The 18,916-nt window shown below is 40.3% G+C and overlaps 2 protein-coding genes across 10 annotated transcripts in view; both read left to right on the top strand.

The window, feature by feature from the left end:
• The window catches only part of LOC111955167 (otolith matrix protein OMM-64), a 10,929-nt gene extending 9,336 nt beyond the window's left edge, over positions 1-1,593 (top strand). The window contains exons 19-21 of the mRNA XM_070436003.1: positions 864-984; positions 1,242-1,331; positions 1,436-1,593. Coding sequence (XP_070292104.1) covers positions 864-984; positions 1,242-1,282 — 162 coding nt within the window. The 3' untranslated portion in view covers positions 1,283-1,331; positions 1,436-1,593. The remainder of the gene's footprint in view (positions 1-863; positions 985-1,241; positions 1,332-1,435) is intronic.
• A 9,478-nt stretch (positions 1,594-11,071) lies between these two features.
• Positions 11,072-18,916, top strand: part of si:ch211-80h18.1 (uncharacterized) — a 23,463-nt gene continuing 15,618 nt past the window's right edge. For 5 of the 9 annotated variants that reach the window (XM_023975318.1, XM_023975327.1, XM_023975321.1 and 2 more), the window contains exons 1-14: positions 11,072-11,180; positions 11,849-11,913; positions 11,996-12,058; positions 12,751-12,786; positions 13,266-13,307; positions 13,705-13,752; positions 14,032-14,076; positions 14,852-14,950; positions 15,186-15,236; positions 15,377-15,403; positions 15,534-15,578; positions 15,718-15,900; positions 16,593-16,661; positions 17,601-17,651. In XM_023975318.1, the coding sequence (XP_023831086.1) occupies positions 11,170-11,180; positions 11,849-11,913; positions 11,996-12,058; positions 12,751-12,786; positions 13,266-13,307; positions 13,705-13,752; positions 14,032-14,076; positions 14,852-14,950; positions 15,186-15,236; positions 15,377-15,403; positions 15,534-15,578; positions 15,718-15,900; positions 16,593-16,661; positions 17,601-17,651 (835 nt within the window). In that variant the 5' untranslated portion in view covers positions 11,072-11,169. The remainder of the gene's footprint in view (positions 11,181-11,848; positions 11,914-11,995; positions 12,059-12,750; positions 12,787-13,265; positions 13,308-13,704; positions 13,753-14,031; positions 14,077-14,851; positions 14,951-15,185; positions 15,237-15,376; positions 15,404-15,533; positions 15,579-15,717; positions 15,901-16,592; positions 16,662-17,600; positions 17,652-18,916) is intronic. The other 4 variants (XM_070436151.1, XM_023975324.1, XM_023975329.1 and 1 more) reach the window with 4 other exon arrangements.

The raw sequence follows: 18,916 nt of genomic DNA on the forward strand, positions 1-18,916 counted from the left end.
ATTTCAAATACATTCACAAATTGTATCATGCATTAAAATACATTACAAAATGCATAAAAATACATTATTTGGCCATTTATTTTATTTCACACATATATCCTAAAATGCCTCAAAAAAATATTTAAAATCATTCGTTTTTCTCGTATGTATGTAATAATAATTGAAATAGTAAAAACAAGCTGATTCGTGTTTATTTTTCTCTCAGATGTCCGATGAGATAGATGGGGGGAAAGAAACATATGATCCAGGTTTCAGAAGGTATGGCACGGCCAAACTAGACATTACTATCTGGGGTAGTTACCATGAAGGACCCAAAGCATTCCAAGGCTATCCTCACCCGGGGAAGGACAGTGCCGATTTGTTGTTCACGACAGTCAACTCAAGTCAACGGAGCCACAAAGTGAACAATCTTTTGTGCTTGTGGTGACTTTTCTTGATGCAGGAATGTCTGTTTAGTTTGAACAGAGATAATGAATGTCTGGTAGAGATGGAACTCGGTTGGTCGAAGCACAACTGAAGGTAAGAGGGAGAACTGAGCCCTGCCTGATGCCTCCAAACATCACACATTACGCACATAACGCACACACAACGAACACCGCACCATACACAGGAAATCCTAGGGGCACTTTTGCTGTAGCTAGACCGAGTTAAATAACAACTCTATTTGAACTCACCAGAGGGTTTGGTTGTGGAGGACTGGCTGTGTTTGTGTTAAATTGCTTTAAATGCGCCCCTTTCTTCTTCTTCTTTCTTCTTCTTCAACTAAGCCTACCCCCCCCCCCCCCCCCCCCCCACACACACACACAACATTTATGCCAACAGCACATGATGAGGTGGGAATGACAAGTTGAGGGAAGTGACAGAGCAAAACACACAGACGACAGAAGTTCCTTGGAAATAATATGTTTATTTCTCTTTCTCTCTCAGCCGTTCCAGCTGACATTCTGGACCAACAGGATGACATGACACAGGGCACCTCGCAGGGTAATGTCAGCAGAACACTGCAACACACCAAACCATGTCAGCACTTTAATATATAATTATATATGCAGTTTAGCAGACACTTTTATCCAAAGGGACTTAGTCATGCGTGCATCCATTTTATGTGTGTACATGTGACATTTCCATTATAGACTTATTTGACCCGTCTCTCACTCTGACATACATTTATTGTACGGTATGATGCAGTCAGATGCTGCTGTATTCACTTCTATGTACTGTATATCTCATTTGATTTACAGCTGCTGATGCTGCTGCCAGCGCCACGGCAGCCCAGTCTTAGCCCTGTGGGTTGAGCCCACAGCACGCTGTGGATGGAATCAGACATTTTGGTACCTAAAGCCCATTGATTTGTACTTACTAATGAGAGGAGAGGTATACTGTACATTGAAAAAATATATATAATCATTTCACATTCCGTCTCCTTTCATTGCAGACCCATCATGGTGAATCTCACAGAAAACTGACAACAAGCAATATCAACAAAAACTTTAGTCAAATGTTGCTCTTAAGTTCCTTAACCCTCTTTTGCCACTGAAAATGGTGAAGGTGTGTGCAGTGTCTATGAGGATAAAATTAAATTATTCTACTTTTTTTGGTGTACATTACATTTTTACCCACTTTTTGACTTTATTGTTTTTTGGGTAGTTGGATATTGAATCATGAAGAATGTCAACTTTGTTTTTGTTAAAGACAGTTTATGTAGTTACACTCCTGTCGTATCAACTAGCATATTCATAAAATGGTCACTATGTTCTCTTACAATGCCCTTGAGAAAACCAGAAGTCTCTTTCTTAATTCAGTCATTGTAGGTTTGCTATGTTTCTGCAGGGTTCCTACTGTTTCCTCCTGCTTTCATATGATGCATTGCTGTCTCAGTCCTTGACAGAAAGCTCAATTGGCACGTTGTCCTTCTAACTGATCACAGCTGCTACATTTGAAAAATAACTCCGACTGACTCACAGCTCAACATTTGTTTTTTAAATTATGAAAAACATTAGGTCCTTTATACAAAATGAAGTGTACATACGTGTTATGACGCAACAATGTCTTTGATAAGGTATACAAAACAAATCTAGAGAAAGTACTAACAAAGTGTGATCTACATTGGTCGGAAAGATTGTAAAATAACAATTGTATAGACATAATGAGAATGTCATTTGAATATGTACACAAGGGGGGAATCTAATAAAGACTGAGTTGTCAGCAAGTTTTTGGGGATAAAAAGCTGTATGTGTGTGTTATTGTGAATCAGTTGATGAAAGGAGTAGCTGGTAAGAAGCCTACTCACAGACTCCCAGGACTTTCAAATCATATTGTATTTGTCACATGCTTCGTAAAGAACAGGTGAAATGATTACTTTACAATAATATCAACTATAAATAATATGATAACATATCAAATGTACAAAATACAATATAATAATAATCAATAGAGTTACGAGAATTTGACACACATGTCAAGTTCAATAGCCATGTTTTGAAGTTGCAAAGTCCTACATCTGGGGTCTGTGATAACATAGCACACTTGTAACCAACACAGTAATAAAAGGGACCATGCCAATGATGACATGAAGAAGAAGCGTGAAGAAGCAATCACTGTTTAGCTACAGGTAAGGCAGGGCCAACGGACACACATTTCTCCTAACCTGTATCTTGAGACATTCGATGGACTGTTTATTATGCCTTCGAGTAGTGTTCAACACTCCTATTCCTGACAAAGCTTTCATTCTGGATGGATAGCTCCCCGCCCTACTTTCCTTTCAACCAAGTCAGTGCCACTGTGGCGTTTGTCTTCGAAGAAAGCAGCATGCCATTGGCATTGCTTATTTACGCATTCCTTAACCTTGTACTAAGAAATCTTTCTCCGAGCAAGAGCAGGCAATCCAGCGCACAAAGAATCAATGCATTCTGTTTTAAAATGTCATACACACTGAGTATACCAAACATTAGGAACACCTTCCTAATATTGAGTACCCCCCCCCCCCCATGTTGACTCCAAGGCTTCCCATAGTTGTGTCAAGTTGGATGGATGTCCTTTGGGTGGTGGACCATTCTTGATACACAAGGGAAACTGTTGAGCGTGAAAAACCCAGCAGGGTTGCAGTTCTTGACCCAAACTGGTGCGACTGGCACCTACTATTATACCCCGTTGAAATGTACTTAAATCTTTTGTCTTGCTCATTCACCCTCTGAATGGCACACATACACAATCCATGTCTCAATTGTCTCAAGGCTTAAAATTCCTTCTTTAACCTGTCTCCTCCCCTTTGTCTACACTGATTGAAGTGACATCAATAAGGGATCATAGCTTTCATTTGGATTCACCTGGTCAGTCTATGTCATGGAAAGAGCAGGTGTCCTTAATGTTTTGTACACTCAGTGTAAATGGCCAATAACATTGAACTGGTAATGTTTTTGTACAGTGCACAGGTGTCCTACATTAAAAGGAAATAAATGAAACAATTCTCCAGCACCACCCCAACATCAACATCTGTGATGCGTTTCTATGTTTTGTAGTAAAAAAGATTGAGGAAGATAAAAGTTTCCAATTCCACTTATCTTCCTCCATCTTTTTTACAACAAAACAACAAAACATGCCATTTTCACATCCTCTATGTTCTGGTGGTGTTGGAGATGTTGAATATGAAGTAGAAAAATGTAGAAATTTCCCTTTAAGATAAAACAACACTACACAGAAAGCCATCTGAGACATTACTATTTGCTGTTGAATACATACTTTTTTTTACACATGAACARATTCTGACAAGGTATGACAACACGACGGTGGTAGGCCTGATCACTGACGACGATGAGACAGCCTACAGGGAGGAGGTCAGAAACCTGGCAGTGTGGTGCAAGGACAACAACCTCTCCTTCAACATGCAAGAGGAGCTGATCATGGATTACAGGAAATGGAAGGCTGAGCACACCTCCATCCACATCGACGGGGCTGTTGTGGAGCAGGTCGAGAGCTTCATGTTCCTCGGTTTCCACATCACTAAGGAACTATCATGGTCCACACACATCAACAAAGTCGTGAAGAGGGCACAGCAATGCCTCTTCCCCCTCAGGAGACTGAAAATATTTGGCATGGGCCCTCAGATCCTCAAAAAGTTCTACAGCTGCACCATAGAGAGCATCTTGACTGGCTGCATCACCGCTTGGTATGGAAACTTCTCTGCGTCCGACCGCAAGGCGCTACACAGGGTAGTGCGTATGGCCCAGTACATCACTGGAGCCACACTCCCTGCCATCCAGGACCTCTATAACAGGAGGTGTCAAAGACTCCAGCCACCCAAGTCATAGACCTTTCTCTCTGATACCTGGCAAGCGGTGGCAAACGGTACCGATGCACCAAGTCTGAAAACAACAGGACCCTGAACAGCTTCTACCCCCAAGCTATTAGACTGCTAAATAGTCAGTTAAATAGTTAACCAATAGCTACACGGAATATCTGCATTCACCCTTTTTGCACAAACTTTTTGTCTCATCACATATGCTGCTGTCACTGTTTATTATCTATCCTGTTGCCTAGTCACTTTATTCCTAGTTATATGTACATATCTATCTGTAACGATGTGCGTTGAGAGCTGGGAAGCAAGTTCAGGGAGTGAGTGTTTTAATAAATAAGCACAATGTAATACAAAAACAAGAAACACTAACAGCACACAGACATGACACAGAAACAGAAACAATGACACCTGGTGAAGAAACCAAAGGGAGTGACATATATAGGGAAGGTAATCAGAGAAGTGATGGAGTCCAGGTGAGTCTGATGATGCGCAGGTGCGCGTAACGATGGTGACAGGTGCGCGCCATAACGAGCAGCCTGGTGACCAAGAGGCCGGAGAGGGAGCACAAGTGACACTATCTCAATTACCTCATACCCCTGCACATCGATTCGGTACTGGTTACATGTGTATATAGCCAAGTTATCGTTACTGATTGTGTATTTATTTGTTGTGTTATTATTTTTCTATTATTTCTCTAGTTCTCTCTGCATTGTTGGGAAGGGCCCATAAGTAAGCTTTTCACTGTTAGTCTACACCTGTTGTTTACGAAGCGTGTGACAAATAAAATGATTTGATATCTATACACTGATTGTGTGCTCTCTCTGACCCCCTTGTGGAGGATGGTTGAATGGGCTCAACCCTGACCATTCATCACACTCTCCCTAAAGTAGGTTTCTATATGTCTCCTCTGAACGTTTCATGACAAATTCCCAAACTTAAGGCCATAACAATTTATGATTATGAGTCTCTCTTTAGCACAGTGCAACCAGGAAGAGCTTGACATCAAATGACACTTTCCGACAGTAGTTTGCAGCAGTTTGTGTCCCATTGGACCCCAGCATATTTCAAACAGATTTTATACAGAAATGGAATATCCCTTAGGGGGTCAACCTAAGAGAAAGCAGACAGAGAGACAGAGAGCGACATAGAGACATACCTGTAGAGACATAGAGACAGTGAGACAGAGAGAGAGACAGACAGAGAGACAGACAGAGAGACATAGAGACAGAGAGACATAGAAACAGAGAGACGGAGAGTGAGACAGAGAGACAGAGAGACAGAGAGACAGAGAGAGAGCGAGACAGAGAGACAGAGAGCGACATAGAGACATACCTGTAGAGACATAGAGACAGTGAGACAGACAGAGAGACATAGAGACAGAGAGATATAGAAACAGGGAGACAGAGAGAGAGCGAGACAAAGAGACAGAGAGACAGGAGAGTGAGACAGAGAGAGAGACAGAGAGACTATAGAGACATAAGAGAACAGAGAGACAGAGACAGAGAGAGAGCGAGACAGAGAGACAGAGACAAAGAGACATAGAGACAGAGAGACAGAGAGCGACATAGAGACCATACCTGTAGAGACATAGAGACAGTGAGACAGAGAGACAGAGAGACAGCGAGACAGAGAGAGAGAGACAGAGACAGAGACAGAGACAGAGACAGAGACAGAGACAGAGACAGAGACAGAGACAGAAGACAGAGACAGAGACAGAGACAAGACATACAGACAGAGAGACATAAAGACAGAGAGACAGAGAACATAGAGACATACATATCAACAGAGACAGAGAGACATAAAGACAGAGAGACAGAGAGACATAAAGACAGAGAGACAGAGAGACAGAGAGACAGAGAGACAGTAGAGAGAGAGAGAGAGAGAGAGAGAGCGAGAGAGAGACATAGAGACAGAGAGACGTAAAGAAAGAGAGACAGAGAGACAGAGAGACCAGAGAGCAGAGAGAACAGAGACAGAGAGGAGAGAGACAGTGAGCCAGAGAGACAGAGAGACAGAAGAGACAGAGAGACAGAGAAGAGAGAGAGACAGAGAGAGAGAGAGAAGATAGAGAGAGAGAGAGAGAGAGAGAGAGAGAGAGAGAGACAGAGAGGCAGAGAGACAGAGAGACAGAGAGACAGAGAGAGAGAGACGAGAAGAGCGGAGGGGATATTATGTTCTCAAGGTTTGGGTTTTGAAGTCATCCAGTGGACTAGATCGCTTGACCCAACCCCAAAAGAGCTGTTTAGAAGGGCTCAAGTTCCCACGTGGCTCCTCCAAAGGGCCCCTGAAGCCTGGAGGCCTTCTCACGTTACAAATCAACCAAACCTGGTGGTCCAGACCGGACGCAGCCTGCATGGAGAGGAAGAGGAGGAGAAAGAGGAGGAGATGGGAGGTGAACCAAAGACAAAAGTCTCCAAACAGCTCAGAACAAAGAGTCTGTGCCCTGCCAGAAGACGAAATGGGGGTGGCCACTGAAGCTTGACCCCCCCCCCCCCCCCCCCCACACACACACACACAACCCCCTTCAACCTACATTAGTAGCTAACCTCCCCCCATGCTACTTTCCCAAAGAGTCGAGCGGGCGGAAGAGCCCCAGAAACCTGCAGTAATGTTATACCGGTACTTTAATTTGAGGTGTAAGAGGTTTTAAACACCTTCCACCTGATGGAAGGTATGATATCGGTGAGAAAAGTGCTACCTTTTACCTGTAAAGTAGGTATGATATCGGTGAGAAAAGTGCTACCTTTTACCTGTAAAGTGGCATCTCCAGTAAATGACTTACTTGCCTTACAAATCTGTCCGTGGGTAGGGTGCATTCTGAAGTAAAGGTGATCACATTTTAGGCACTGGAAGTCCCTCTCAACAGAGAAAGTCTTCAACAGTGTCTACATCTGGAAACACGAGAAGCAGTATACAGTATTGTTCTTTAGATAGTTGGGGCCTGTATTCAACCCTGAGGGCCTATCCTGAATTACTTTGACAAACCTTTTTCTCTGTCATTTAATAGGTGATAAAACGAAGGTGATTAAAGGGGAGGGGGGATTGAGACCATATATTATGATCCGATGTTCACTATATCTATAAGAACAATGTTAGAGAGCCTGAAGCCTAGAGAGGTTACAGTCAGATTGAGATGTTTGTCCCTAGTGGTTCTTTGTTTTCTTTTAGACATATTTTTTGTTTGAGGTTCTTTTATTAATCTATTTTATTACCTTCTGATGTTTTCTAATCTCCTTTATGTTAATGCTTTACTGCACTTTAAATAAAGTTTGATTTGATTACAATTTGATTCCTCCCATAGAGATGAATTACAATATGACCACTCCACTGCCAGTCATTTGAGAAATATCTCATAATACCACAAAGAATGACTCCTTCAGGAGGATCAGAGATGGCTCGTGACCACCAGGACTAAAAGCACTAACAGGATTTGAGATCAAAACTTGAGGATGGCATGGTAACATGAGAAGGATGAAGTGTGTGGTAGTGTGTGTGCGTGTGCGTGTACGGTGTGTGTGTGTGTGTGTGTGTGGTGTGTGTGTGTGTTGTGTGTTGTGTGTGTGTGTGTGTGTGTGTGTGTGTGTGTGTGTGTGGTGTGTGTGTGTGTGTGTGTGTGTGTGTGTGGTGGTGTGTGGTGTGTGTGTGTGTGTGTGTGTGTGTGTGTGTGTGTGTGTGTCTGTAAGCAATAATGTGTGTCTGTGTATGGGTAGATAACTGAAAATGAGCTATAAACAAGTTTTTTACTTTATTCACTATTAATCAAAATTAGCCAAATGCCTTGTAGGTTAAAATGTTAAATGCACTGTAGGGCTACTACAAATGTACTGTTGTAGAATGCAAACTTAGGCTAGATGTTTCAAGGTTGCTTTGCCAAATGAATAATCTGTCTCTGATATTTCACAGCCTACAATAAATTGTATTTTCCTTTCTTCTCCATCGCTCTTACTTCACTACAAAGTCATTACACTGAAGATGAATATTCACTGTTGGTACAATCCAGTTTGTGCATGTGTATCACTCACTTGCTCTACCAACGAGCTTCAGTTAACCCAACCTCAATCCAGTCTAGAACCCATAGCTTCCGTCTGCCATATCCACTGGACCGAGTCTGAGTGGTCTGAGTGGTAAGACATCAGTTACCCCCAGTAAAGACAGACTACATCTGCACTGGTTCCCCTTTGAGGATGATGCTGGATCGATCCATCAGCCAGTCAGGCCTCTAATCTCGTCCGTCACCCAAGCTTGGCTCCAAGGCCACTATGGTTTCAACCCACAACAGCAACCCATTGTCCCAGCTCAAGGAGCCTAGCAGTCACATGAGCTGGTGAGGGGGGGACATGGATCCAGCTAAGAGGAATCTTGGCAAAAGGCTGACAGGGTCTCTCACACTATAATAAGGCAGCCTTTCTATATGTCCTTCTCGTCAACCCTGTTATTTTGATATCCAAAAGGAGAAAGGGTCGCATCTCCTGCAGACACACTGTGAGTACCAGTCCTAAACATTGTCAAGGAAATTAGGCCATGGTGCTGGTTCTGTTCAGTTGTTGTTGCTTGGCTACTGAACAACTAGAACATAAGAACTGGCCCCTAGAACACAAGCACAATAACTTTTCTCTGTATTTTACACGTGCACTACATTGAAAATGTCTCAAATTAACTTCAAATAGCCAAAGTCAAGACATGGTTGATGCTGAATAATCAAATCAAGTAACAGGGCAATTTACTTAAAAACATAGGTCCAACATAAAATGAGATAAATCAATGCAAAAATGTATATATTTATATATATATGTGTGTGTGTGTGTGTGTGTGTGTGTGTGTGTGTGTGTGTGTGTGTGTGTGTGTGTGTGTGTGTTTACGGTTTAAGTTTCTCTGTGCGACTAAAGTCTATAGAGTTAACAAAGTTATTGGGTTGATCAGGGGAACAGGCGGTCTTATATTTCAGTGGACAACAATGGGAGTCTGTTTTAATGGCAGAGGTAATTACTTTTGTTATGAAAGATATCCTTTTCCAGTTCATCAGGGAGAATTTATTAAACCAATAAGTCTCTGAGCTTCCAGATATTAATGACAGTGTAAAACAGTCCGTCGGCTTGCCCTGACCTGGGATGGGACTGATGCGAATTGGCAAGCTCAGCAGGAATGCAATCACCCGACACTGGAGAAGGGGGCTCAACTAACAGTGTCTCTCCGGACAGCATTGGGTTTAATGTAGTATTCTAGTTGGCAAACAGAGGAGGGACTAAACAGCGGTTTAATAGCTAATATACAGGTAACTACSAAAATAATGGAAACACTTGTAAATGAGGGATACAAAGTATATTGAAAGCAGGAGCTTCCTCACAGGTGTGGTTCCTAAGTTAATTAAGCAATTAACATCCCATCATGCTTAGGGTCATGTTTAAAAATGCTGGGCAGGCCATTCTTTTGGCAATTTTTGGGGGCTACCATGGCTATGCCCCCATAGGATGACAATGCCCCCATCCACCGGGCACGAGTAGTCACTGAATGGTTTGATTAGCATGAAAATGATGTAAACCATATGCCATGGCCGTCTCAGTCACTAGATCTCAACCCAATTGAACACTTATGGTAGATTCTGGAGCAGTTCCTGACACATTGTTTTCCACCACCATCAACAAAACACCAAATGATGGAATTTATTGTGGAAGAATGGTGTTGCATCCCTCCGATAGAGTTCCAGACATAGAATCTATGCCAAGGTGCATTGAAGCTGTTCTGGCACGTGGTGGCCCAACGCCCTATATAGACACTTTATGTTGGTGTTTCCTTTATTTTGGCAGTTACCTYTAGAAAAAAAAGATGGTGAGTAAGAAAAGGTACGTTGTTTTTCATGACAGTATCCAGTAACATCATGGAAAACTTGGATCAAAGGGCTTCAAGTTGTCTTTATGTGGGCTGGAAGTACACTATTTCCTGGAAAGAAAAGTCTCATAGCAAGTTTGACTACTCTGTTCATATCTAAGGCACTCTTAGGCCTTAAAACATAAGTAATGGGAAGGGAGCATAAAGCCTTACTCAACATCGAAGGGGAGAGGTGCGCCACAGAAAACCCCTTTGGAGTCTCTTTGTGTCTGTCTGCCTCTCTCTCGGTGGCTCTGGAGAACCAGTCTCTACAGATCAGTATCACCATCTCCCTGTCAGGCCCATCTTCAACAGGGGGGCCACTAGAACCAAAACACTATTCTCAATCCACAACCCATAACCCCATCCTCAGAAACGCTGCTGCTGCTCTTTTCATGTCTCCTGTCTGTCAGCGAACAGGAAATGAGAGCAGAATGCAGAAGGTCACTCTGTTTCATTTCATAAGAAGGGTGGCTGTGCCCTCCACTGGCAGAGCAGCTCAACTGTTGATCTCAGAGCTGAGAGGTTAGAGTAGAGGTGACAGCTCATGTCAGGGGGATTCAGGGAAGGCAAGGAGGTAGAGCAAACCAACCTGTTTTCTCTCACTAGGCTTACTCTTCACCACTGTCCACATCTATCTATTTGTCTCACTCTCAGCAAGATCCACCAGTAAGAGACTGCCTGACTCAGGACTTGTTTGAAATGTTTGAATATTCATATTGGAATTGCTCATTTTAGAAATTCCTTTTTTGTTGTTGTATCTTTATAATGTTAATGTGTTTTGAAGTATTTTCACCTGTAGAGAAATAAACCTAGCTAGGGAGTAGCTGAGCTCAATTGGTAGGGGCTGGGGTTATAACACAAGTCCTGCCCCTTCCTAAGATGGGGGGATGAGAGGGTATAAAACATATAGCGGTGCCCAGTCATGCAGAAGGAAGTCTAAAGCCCTGGGTGCTACATGCTGTATATGTCTACTCCTGAGTTCCCCACATAGACCTTTAGAAAAAAACATGTGGTCACGGTGAGTAAACAATGAACAGCTGCAAATGTTGTGTGTAATGAATGCTGAAGCAGGGAATTTTAGTCATGAAACGTTGCATCTTGGTCCAGGCGTATTGTTTTGATCAAAGCGAGAGATTTTCATTAGGCCTTGATTATGATTATTGTTATGTAATTGGTGATGTAATTGATCAATGTATGATGATTCTCAGGGTTAGTATCCACATTTCATATGACAAAGATAACTGTTTTTCAAGAGCTTGAGAATTATTTTTTGTCATGTAAATAAATGTTTGCTGTTGATATTGATGTTGTAGAATACATACTATCTGATAAAATAGCTGACAGTTCTAGTCTTAGCATTACGTTGAATGCTTCCTATTGGCTTTATTTGGCACTCTTTCTTGATTCTTCCTCTTGATGTAACACAATTGATATGATGGTGACATCTTAGATTTATGCACTGAGGACATAAAATATGATATGGATGAGAAGAATATGGACTTAACGTATGTTTATGACAGACTTATCAATCCACAATGAAATTTCACTTCCATCTGCAAAACTGTATCTCAACTTGAATCATACACTTGAGATTGGACTAGGGATATCATTTAACCTTGTTATAAAACATTTGATATTAACCTATGTTTCTGTCCATCTTTTGATATACATCTTCTTTATCTGCAGAAATCTTTTAATTGCTTCTGTAGTTGTCTTTTTGGCAACAACAATTTCAACTGCTCCTGTGGAAGGTATGGAAGTAGCTAATTGAATCAAAGTTGTATTCATTGGGATATTTGAACAGGTAAACAACTCAATGCCTTCTTTCTTTAGAGAAAGAGCCGGAGGAGATAGAGGTAGAGGACGGCGAAGAGGAACTCTCAGAAGAGGAGGAGGGTATGAGATGGGAGGGAGGGAGGTTTGGGGAAGGATGAGGGAGTGGGGATGGGGGGGGTTAGAGTCATGTGTCAGGAAACCATAGGACCAGCTAGTGCTGGTACGACGAAGAGAATGGGCCTAGCCTAAATGTGACATAGTAAGCTATTAACAAACAAAAAATAATGTCCCCCCCAAGGTCAACAGAGGCCAAAACAAAGATCAATGCAGTCTTTTCTGATTATAAAATTAGGTACAGAATACATAGAGTGAGAGCGTAGAAATGTCTAATATAACAAAATAAATTATATGGAACTAATAAAAAAGGACTAACCCTCTTTAAAGAAATGATAAAGTAATTTTTGAAGTGCACTCAGACCTATAAAGTTAATACCAATTTCCTCCACTCAAGCAGAAGGATATACACTCTTAGAAAAAAAGCTGCTATCTAGAACCAAAAAGGGTTCTTCGGCTGTCCCCATAAAATAACCCTTTGAATAACCCTTTTTGGTTCCAGGTAGAACACTTTTGGAATKATTTTTTCTATAAGTGTAACCTTTCAGGACCAATTTTTGTATAATTTTTCGGGCACCTTTCCATTTGTGTCAATAGAGGGAACGACGTCTTCTAAATATGTGTGGAGCACAGACTTCTGGGAAGTATAGAATATGAGCATATATTTATGAAATGTCTCAACTTACTTTTCTTTTCAGATGATGATGACTCCAAGAGTCAGGAAAAGAATATGGGTGAGAAGTTAACAACTTGCCACCAATGAATAGAACATCTCTAACCTTTGTGCATAAACCAACGCCTACTTGTGTGACRAAAGTCCCATTTTGAGAGTAAACTTATGTAAATGGTTCAACTAAGAGCATAAATTTGTTTTTCCTGTTTGAATGTTTTGCATAATATTACCATAACACGTTTCAAAGACAAATGGGCCTCATTAATTCCAAATACAAACAAAACATAAAATAGTGAAATAGTGGAAATGTGAATATGATAAAGCTACAAAACAGGACATAAGAGTACATTTAAAGTAAAATCTCACATATTGTTGGTATAAAACTATCATTAATCACAAGTATGTGCATGTGCGCATGCATGTAAACCTAAAATCCTCTCTAATAGGGTATAATACCAGAATAAAGGGTTTTTATTGATAAAGACAATCATACAGATTCTCAAATAGAAGTATGTTCCTTTTCCCTTCTCTTCCCTCAAGGAATTGGAGCACAGCAAGCTACCACAGTATCTAAAGGCCTGGGTAAGACACATCTAATCCTCTCTTAGCTCAGGGGATAGGGCTTATGTTAAAAACAGAATAGCTCTTAGTTCAGTGAGTTCAACTCTGAGAAGTTCTTAGTGCAAAGTGGGGAAGTTGTCTTGAGTATAGACTTTAATCTGGTAAACGCTGCAGATTTTTCTATTAGATAGCCTATCAGGAAAGTTAATGATATGATATTCATCATTCTTGAAATCAGACCATTTGAGACATTTCTATTGAGGCTTCTTCCATAAAAGTGAGTTAAACTCACTGCAGAAGTCTGCAATATGTTTGATTCATACAATACAGGATACATATTTGTAAAGGACTGTATTGAAAGGTTTTCAATGGACTGTTAAATAAGCTTGTCTAGACTTAAAGGCTGGTTTCCTTCTAGGTTTAAGCGCTCAGCCTGGCACCTCGTTCCAGGGCGAAGCTCCGAATGGTAAGGGAGCACTTCCTTTATAACACTCAATACAAATACAATTTGTACATTTGGWAAATATTTTATAGGAACCCATTCATTTCCTTTACTGGTTTGGTAAGCGTACGGGCTGTAAATTGGTTGTGTAATTGGTTATAAATGYGTATTGTGTGTAGGCTGATCTTGTAAATGTATTAAGGACATTTCACATCAGAATTAAGACAAATCAGAAAAGAAAAGTCTTACGATGACTCTCAACATAAAATCCCTCACGAATTTGTGCACCCCTTCTTCCTGCAGGACATAAACTCAATGGGGATAGTGCCATGCAAGCTGGGCCTGACCGTGAGTCAGGCTCCATAATATGTGGCCGTTTTTTATTATTTATTCCAACAAAAACTGTCTTACAATCTTACATATATATTTTCCTACGGGATATTGAGAAAAATWAATAAATTACAAAGCGCAGAAATGCACCGTTTTCACATATGTAGACACTGGTATTGGGCTGGAGAAAATGAAATGATGTTGAAAAGTGGGGGAATTGCCTTTTAACACAGGAAGCCCAATTCTGATAATTGTGTAACTTATGAATTGAATTTGATTTATTTGGGTAAAAGACACAGAGAACAAAATGTACAATGTGGACCTAAAGGATAACACTTAAAAGGGGCAGCAGGTAGCCTAGGGGTTAGAGCGTTGGTCCAGTAACCAGAAGGTTGCTGGATCAAATCCCTGAACAGACAAGGTAAAAATCTGTTGTTCTGCCCCTGAACAAGGGAGTTAACCCACTGTTCCCCAGTATGCAGTCATTGTAAATARGAATTTGTTCTTAACTAACTTGCCTAGTTAAATGAAGGTTAAATATATATATATTAATTAAAACACTTGTTTCCAAAGTGGTCCTTGATGGTGATATATAATATAATGAAGACAAAACAACCATATCACATTCATTTATATTGACATCCTAAAAAGTGTCACTATACGTTTTGACCAATCACATCAACTCTTTTGACCATATTTGGGCAAAATATTAGAATTGGGGTGCCTGTGTAAACGCAGCCATGGTGGAATACATTGTGGAATGAATGGCCTGATGTGTTCCTATCTCCTTCAGGTAATGGTGGTGGTGGTGGAGGAGGAGGGGGAGGCGGTGGTGGAGGAGGAGGAGGTGGAGGAGATTCACATACTTCACCCTCTGACCCCAGCTCCCATGGTAAAGCCTTGTTCTGTTATCTACTCCATGTTATTACCACTTTATTCTGAACTGTCATGTTAAGTGATACAAGTTTTGTTTAAACAATCAGTTTTTACTTATTTCTTAACATCCCCTGTCTTTCAGATGCTTCTTTATTTCTTAACATCCCCTGTCTTTCAGATGCTTCTTTATTTCTTAACAATCCCCTGTCTTTCAGATGCTTCTTTATTTCTTAACATCCCCTGTCTTTCAGATGCTTCTTTGCCAGGACATGCAGGTTCCTCTTTAGATACCAGTATTGCAGGTCAAATTACTTATTATACATTTTTTTATTTTTAATCAAGTCATATAATATGAGTGATATCTCTATTGAATCTATCTAATAAACAGTGGTAAGTCTTTATCTACTGTAATTTGATGAAAAGTGTTTTGCTTTCATTGCAGGTCCCAGTTTGGATCCGAGTCAAACAGGTAACGCTACACCCGCTCTCTCGACAAGCACTGAAGTAGACCAAAAAAACACCTGGATGTTTTACAAGCTCTGTCTGGATGGCGGTGGTTTGTCTCTATTGGGGAGGTTGAACTATTGATCTCTTGGCAGGTGCAGGGGGTCATGGCAGTTCAGTGTCACACGTGCAAGCCCCAGGTAATCTCTCTGCCTTGCCTTGGTTCAATTCTATAACAATAGTCCAATAATGCATGACATAAAACCTGGATGAATTGTATTAACAGTAAATCAACATGAATATCTTTGCTGAAGCTGAATTTCAACATAATTATTTTAGGAAAAGTGGTTGTCCACCCAGGAACAGGGGTTGTCCACCCAGGAACAGGGGTTGTCCACCCAGGAACAGTGGTTGTCCACCCAGGAACAGGGGTTGTCCACCCAGGAACAGGGGTTGTCCACCCAGGAACAGGGGTTGTCCACCCAGGAACAGGGGTTGTCCACTCAGATACAATCTCTCACGGTAAGTCATCTTGGTCTACATTTGAAGAGTTTATTTCCAAAATGCTATATGCACAATTTTTTCAAATTTGTGTTTTTTCATCAGAAATGATTGCTTATGGGTATATACAAGTGTGTGTAAAATATGTCTGTTCTCATATTTTACATTTATAGATTTTAGATGTGTATCAAAATGTATTTTTTTGCAAAATGATTATATCCATTGTTTAACTGGAATGGAATGTTTGTATGCTGTTTACTGTGGTTGTCTCACCTAGCTATCTTTAGATCAATGCACTAACTGTAAGTCGCTCTGGATAAGACCATCTGCTAAATGACTCAAATGTAAAATGCTAATGTTTTACATACATATCTCATATTACACTACATTTCTTTATAAAAATATGTGTTTATTTGTTACATTTGACTGTGCAAAACCTAGCAGTACTACTTATTGCTCTGAGAGAATTTTGAATAAAAACATAATTTGTTGTTGATGTCATTGAACAACCCCACACCCTGATTATACAAAAAACACACCCATCTCTTTCATAATTTCTTTAAACAATAAAAGCTAATTTCCCAACATTTTTTAAAATGAAAATGGATAAATAGCATTTTGTAATGAAACTCTTAATTTGTTTGTATAAGCATATTTCAATGGTCCCTTGCAGTGATTAACTTTGTCTTATGTTCAATGTGTTTACCTTATAGGCTCAATGGGACAAGCAGGAGGGAGCTCCACTCTCATCATTATCCATGAGGCTCATCCACAGCCTGCAGGTATCATTCACTACATAAAGCCACAGAAAGTTCTGGTGACAGACCTGTGACAAACAATCATATGCAGTTATGAGTTATAACGACCAATAATAATGTCACTCAGTCATATGTAGCAAACCGGTAACTAACAATCAAGTGAATGTGTGGGTTTGGATAAGGACCATTGATAACACATAGTCAGGAACACTTTGTCTTTAATATTTAATTTTAGTGTCAGCCCATCAACAAATGTGCTGACACTAAACATTATTATGGTAAACATTATTATTAGGCTGCAGTCAAATGGCCAAATCTCCCTCTAGTTGTCTCATGGGTGTGTCATTAATATTTTTCATAATTTCATAAATAATAAACATAATTTTTGAAAACCCGCCCGAAAATCCAGTGTTTCTATGTCAAACCGTTTTGTTATATTTCAGTCTTCTTTGATGTATATAAAGTGTAATATTGGGATGCAAACTCAATATGTAATACATTTCAACTTTATATCTGACATMGTACAGGTGTCAAAAGGTTTTAAGCCCATAACCATGTGTGTGAGGTGTYTACTTCTTAGGYGGCTGCRGAGGGGYGGACGGCTCATAATAKTGTCTAGGATGGASTAAATGGAATGGTATCAAACACATAGAAACCATGTGTTTGATGTGTTCAATATAATTCCATTGATTCCATCCCAGCCATTACTATTAGCCCGTCCTCCACAATTAAGTTGCCACCGGCCGCCTGTGGTATACCTTGTTGCAAAGTAGATTTGTTTAAGACTACCAAGAAACACTGTTTGACCCTGATTTACCCCCCTGCAGTAAAAGGTTATTAATAATTTACATTTCCAAGACACTCTGTATATTATGTACAGTATGTAAAGTACATCACAAATATGATCCACAACTAGCATGCTTACAATGTTTAAATCAAGGCAGCAATGTCTTGTTATTACAGGTGGCAGCATTCATACATTTGATGCTGCTGGCTATCAGACTGAGGCTCCAAGTAAGTGCATCCTGACACTAAAGAAGCAGACAGACACTATCACCATGAATGGAAAAACATCAGTTTACAATAAATTACATAAATGAAGAATGAACAACACAGGCACACAACTGTATAGATGTAAGATCTTAATTTGATCAATCTCTGGTTGCTGAAAGTTTACCTACATCGCAGGAAATGCCAATTAGCTTCGTGATATATATAAATTCCCTGAAAACCTACACTAACACACGGTTATATTAACAGTATTGCACTTTTCACGTAGCCTACTTTTGGCCAGCTAATAGCCTAACCACCGATAAAGCAACATTATGAACTAAAAGTAAAAATCTTGTTGCTGCAGGATTATTTTTGCTGTGACATTATACACTACCGTTCAAAAGTTTGGGGTCACTTAGAAATGTCCTTGTTTTTGAAAGAAAAGCAAATTTTTTGTCTATTAAAATAAAATAACATAAAATTGATCAGAAATACAATGTAGACATTGTTAATGTTGTAAATGACTATTGTAGCTGGAAACGGCTGATTTTTAATGGAATATCTACATAGGCATATAGAAGCCCTTTATCAGCAACCATCACTCCTGTGTTCCAATGGCACATTGTGTTAGCTAATCCAAGTTTGTCATTTTAAAAGGCTAATTGATCATTAGACAACCCTTTTGCAATTATGTTAACACAGCTGAAAACTGTTGTGCTGATTAAAGAGGCAATAAAACTGSCATTCTTTAGACTAGTTGAGTATCTGGGGCATCAGCATCTGTGGGTTTGATTACAGGCTCAAAATGGCAAGAAACAAATAACTTTCTTCTGAAACTCATCAGTCTATTCTTGTTCTGAGAAATGAAGGCTATTCCGTGCAAGAAATTGCCAAGAAACTGAAGATCTCGTACAACGCTGTGTACTAATCCCTTCACAGAATAGCGCAAACTGGCCCTAACCAGAATAGAAAGAGGAGTGGGAGGCCCCGGTGCACAACTGAGCAAGAGGACAAGTACAGCTGAGTACAATCGAACCCACAAATGCTGATGCTCCAGATACTCAACTAGTCTAAAGAATGCCAGTTTTATTGCCTCTTTAATCAATTTCTAGTACTGACTTTCCTAGCACTGACTTTCCAGCACGGACTTTCTAGTGCTGACTTTACTAGCACGGACTTTCTAGCACTGACTTTCCTAGCACTGACTTTCATAGAACTGACTTTCCAGCACTGACTTTCATAGAACTGACTTTCCAGCACTGACTTTCTAGCACTGACTTTCCTAG

Source organism: Salvelinus sp. IW2-2015, linkage group LG30 (genome assembly GCF_002910315.2).
Source record: "Salvelinus sp. IW2-2015 linkage group LG30, ASM291031v2, whole genome shotgun sequence".
NCBI lineage: Eukaryota > Metazoa > Chordata > Actinopteri > Salmoniformes > Salmonidae > Salvelinus > Salvelinus sp. IW2-2015.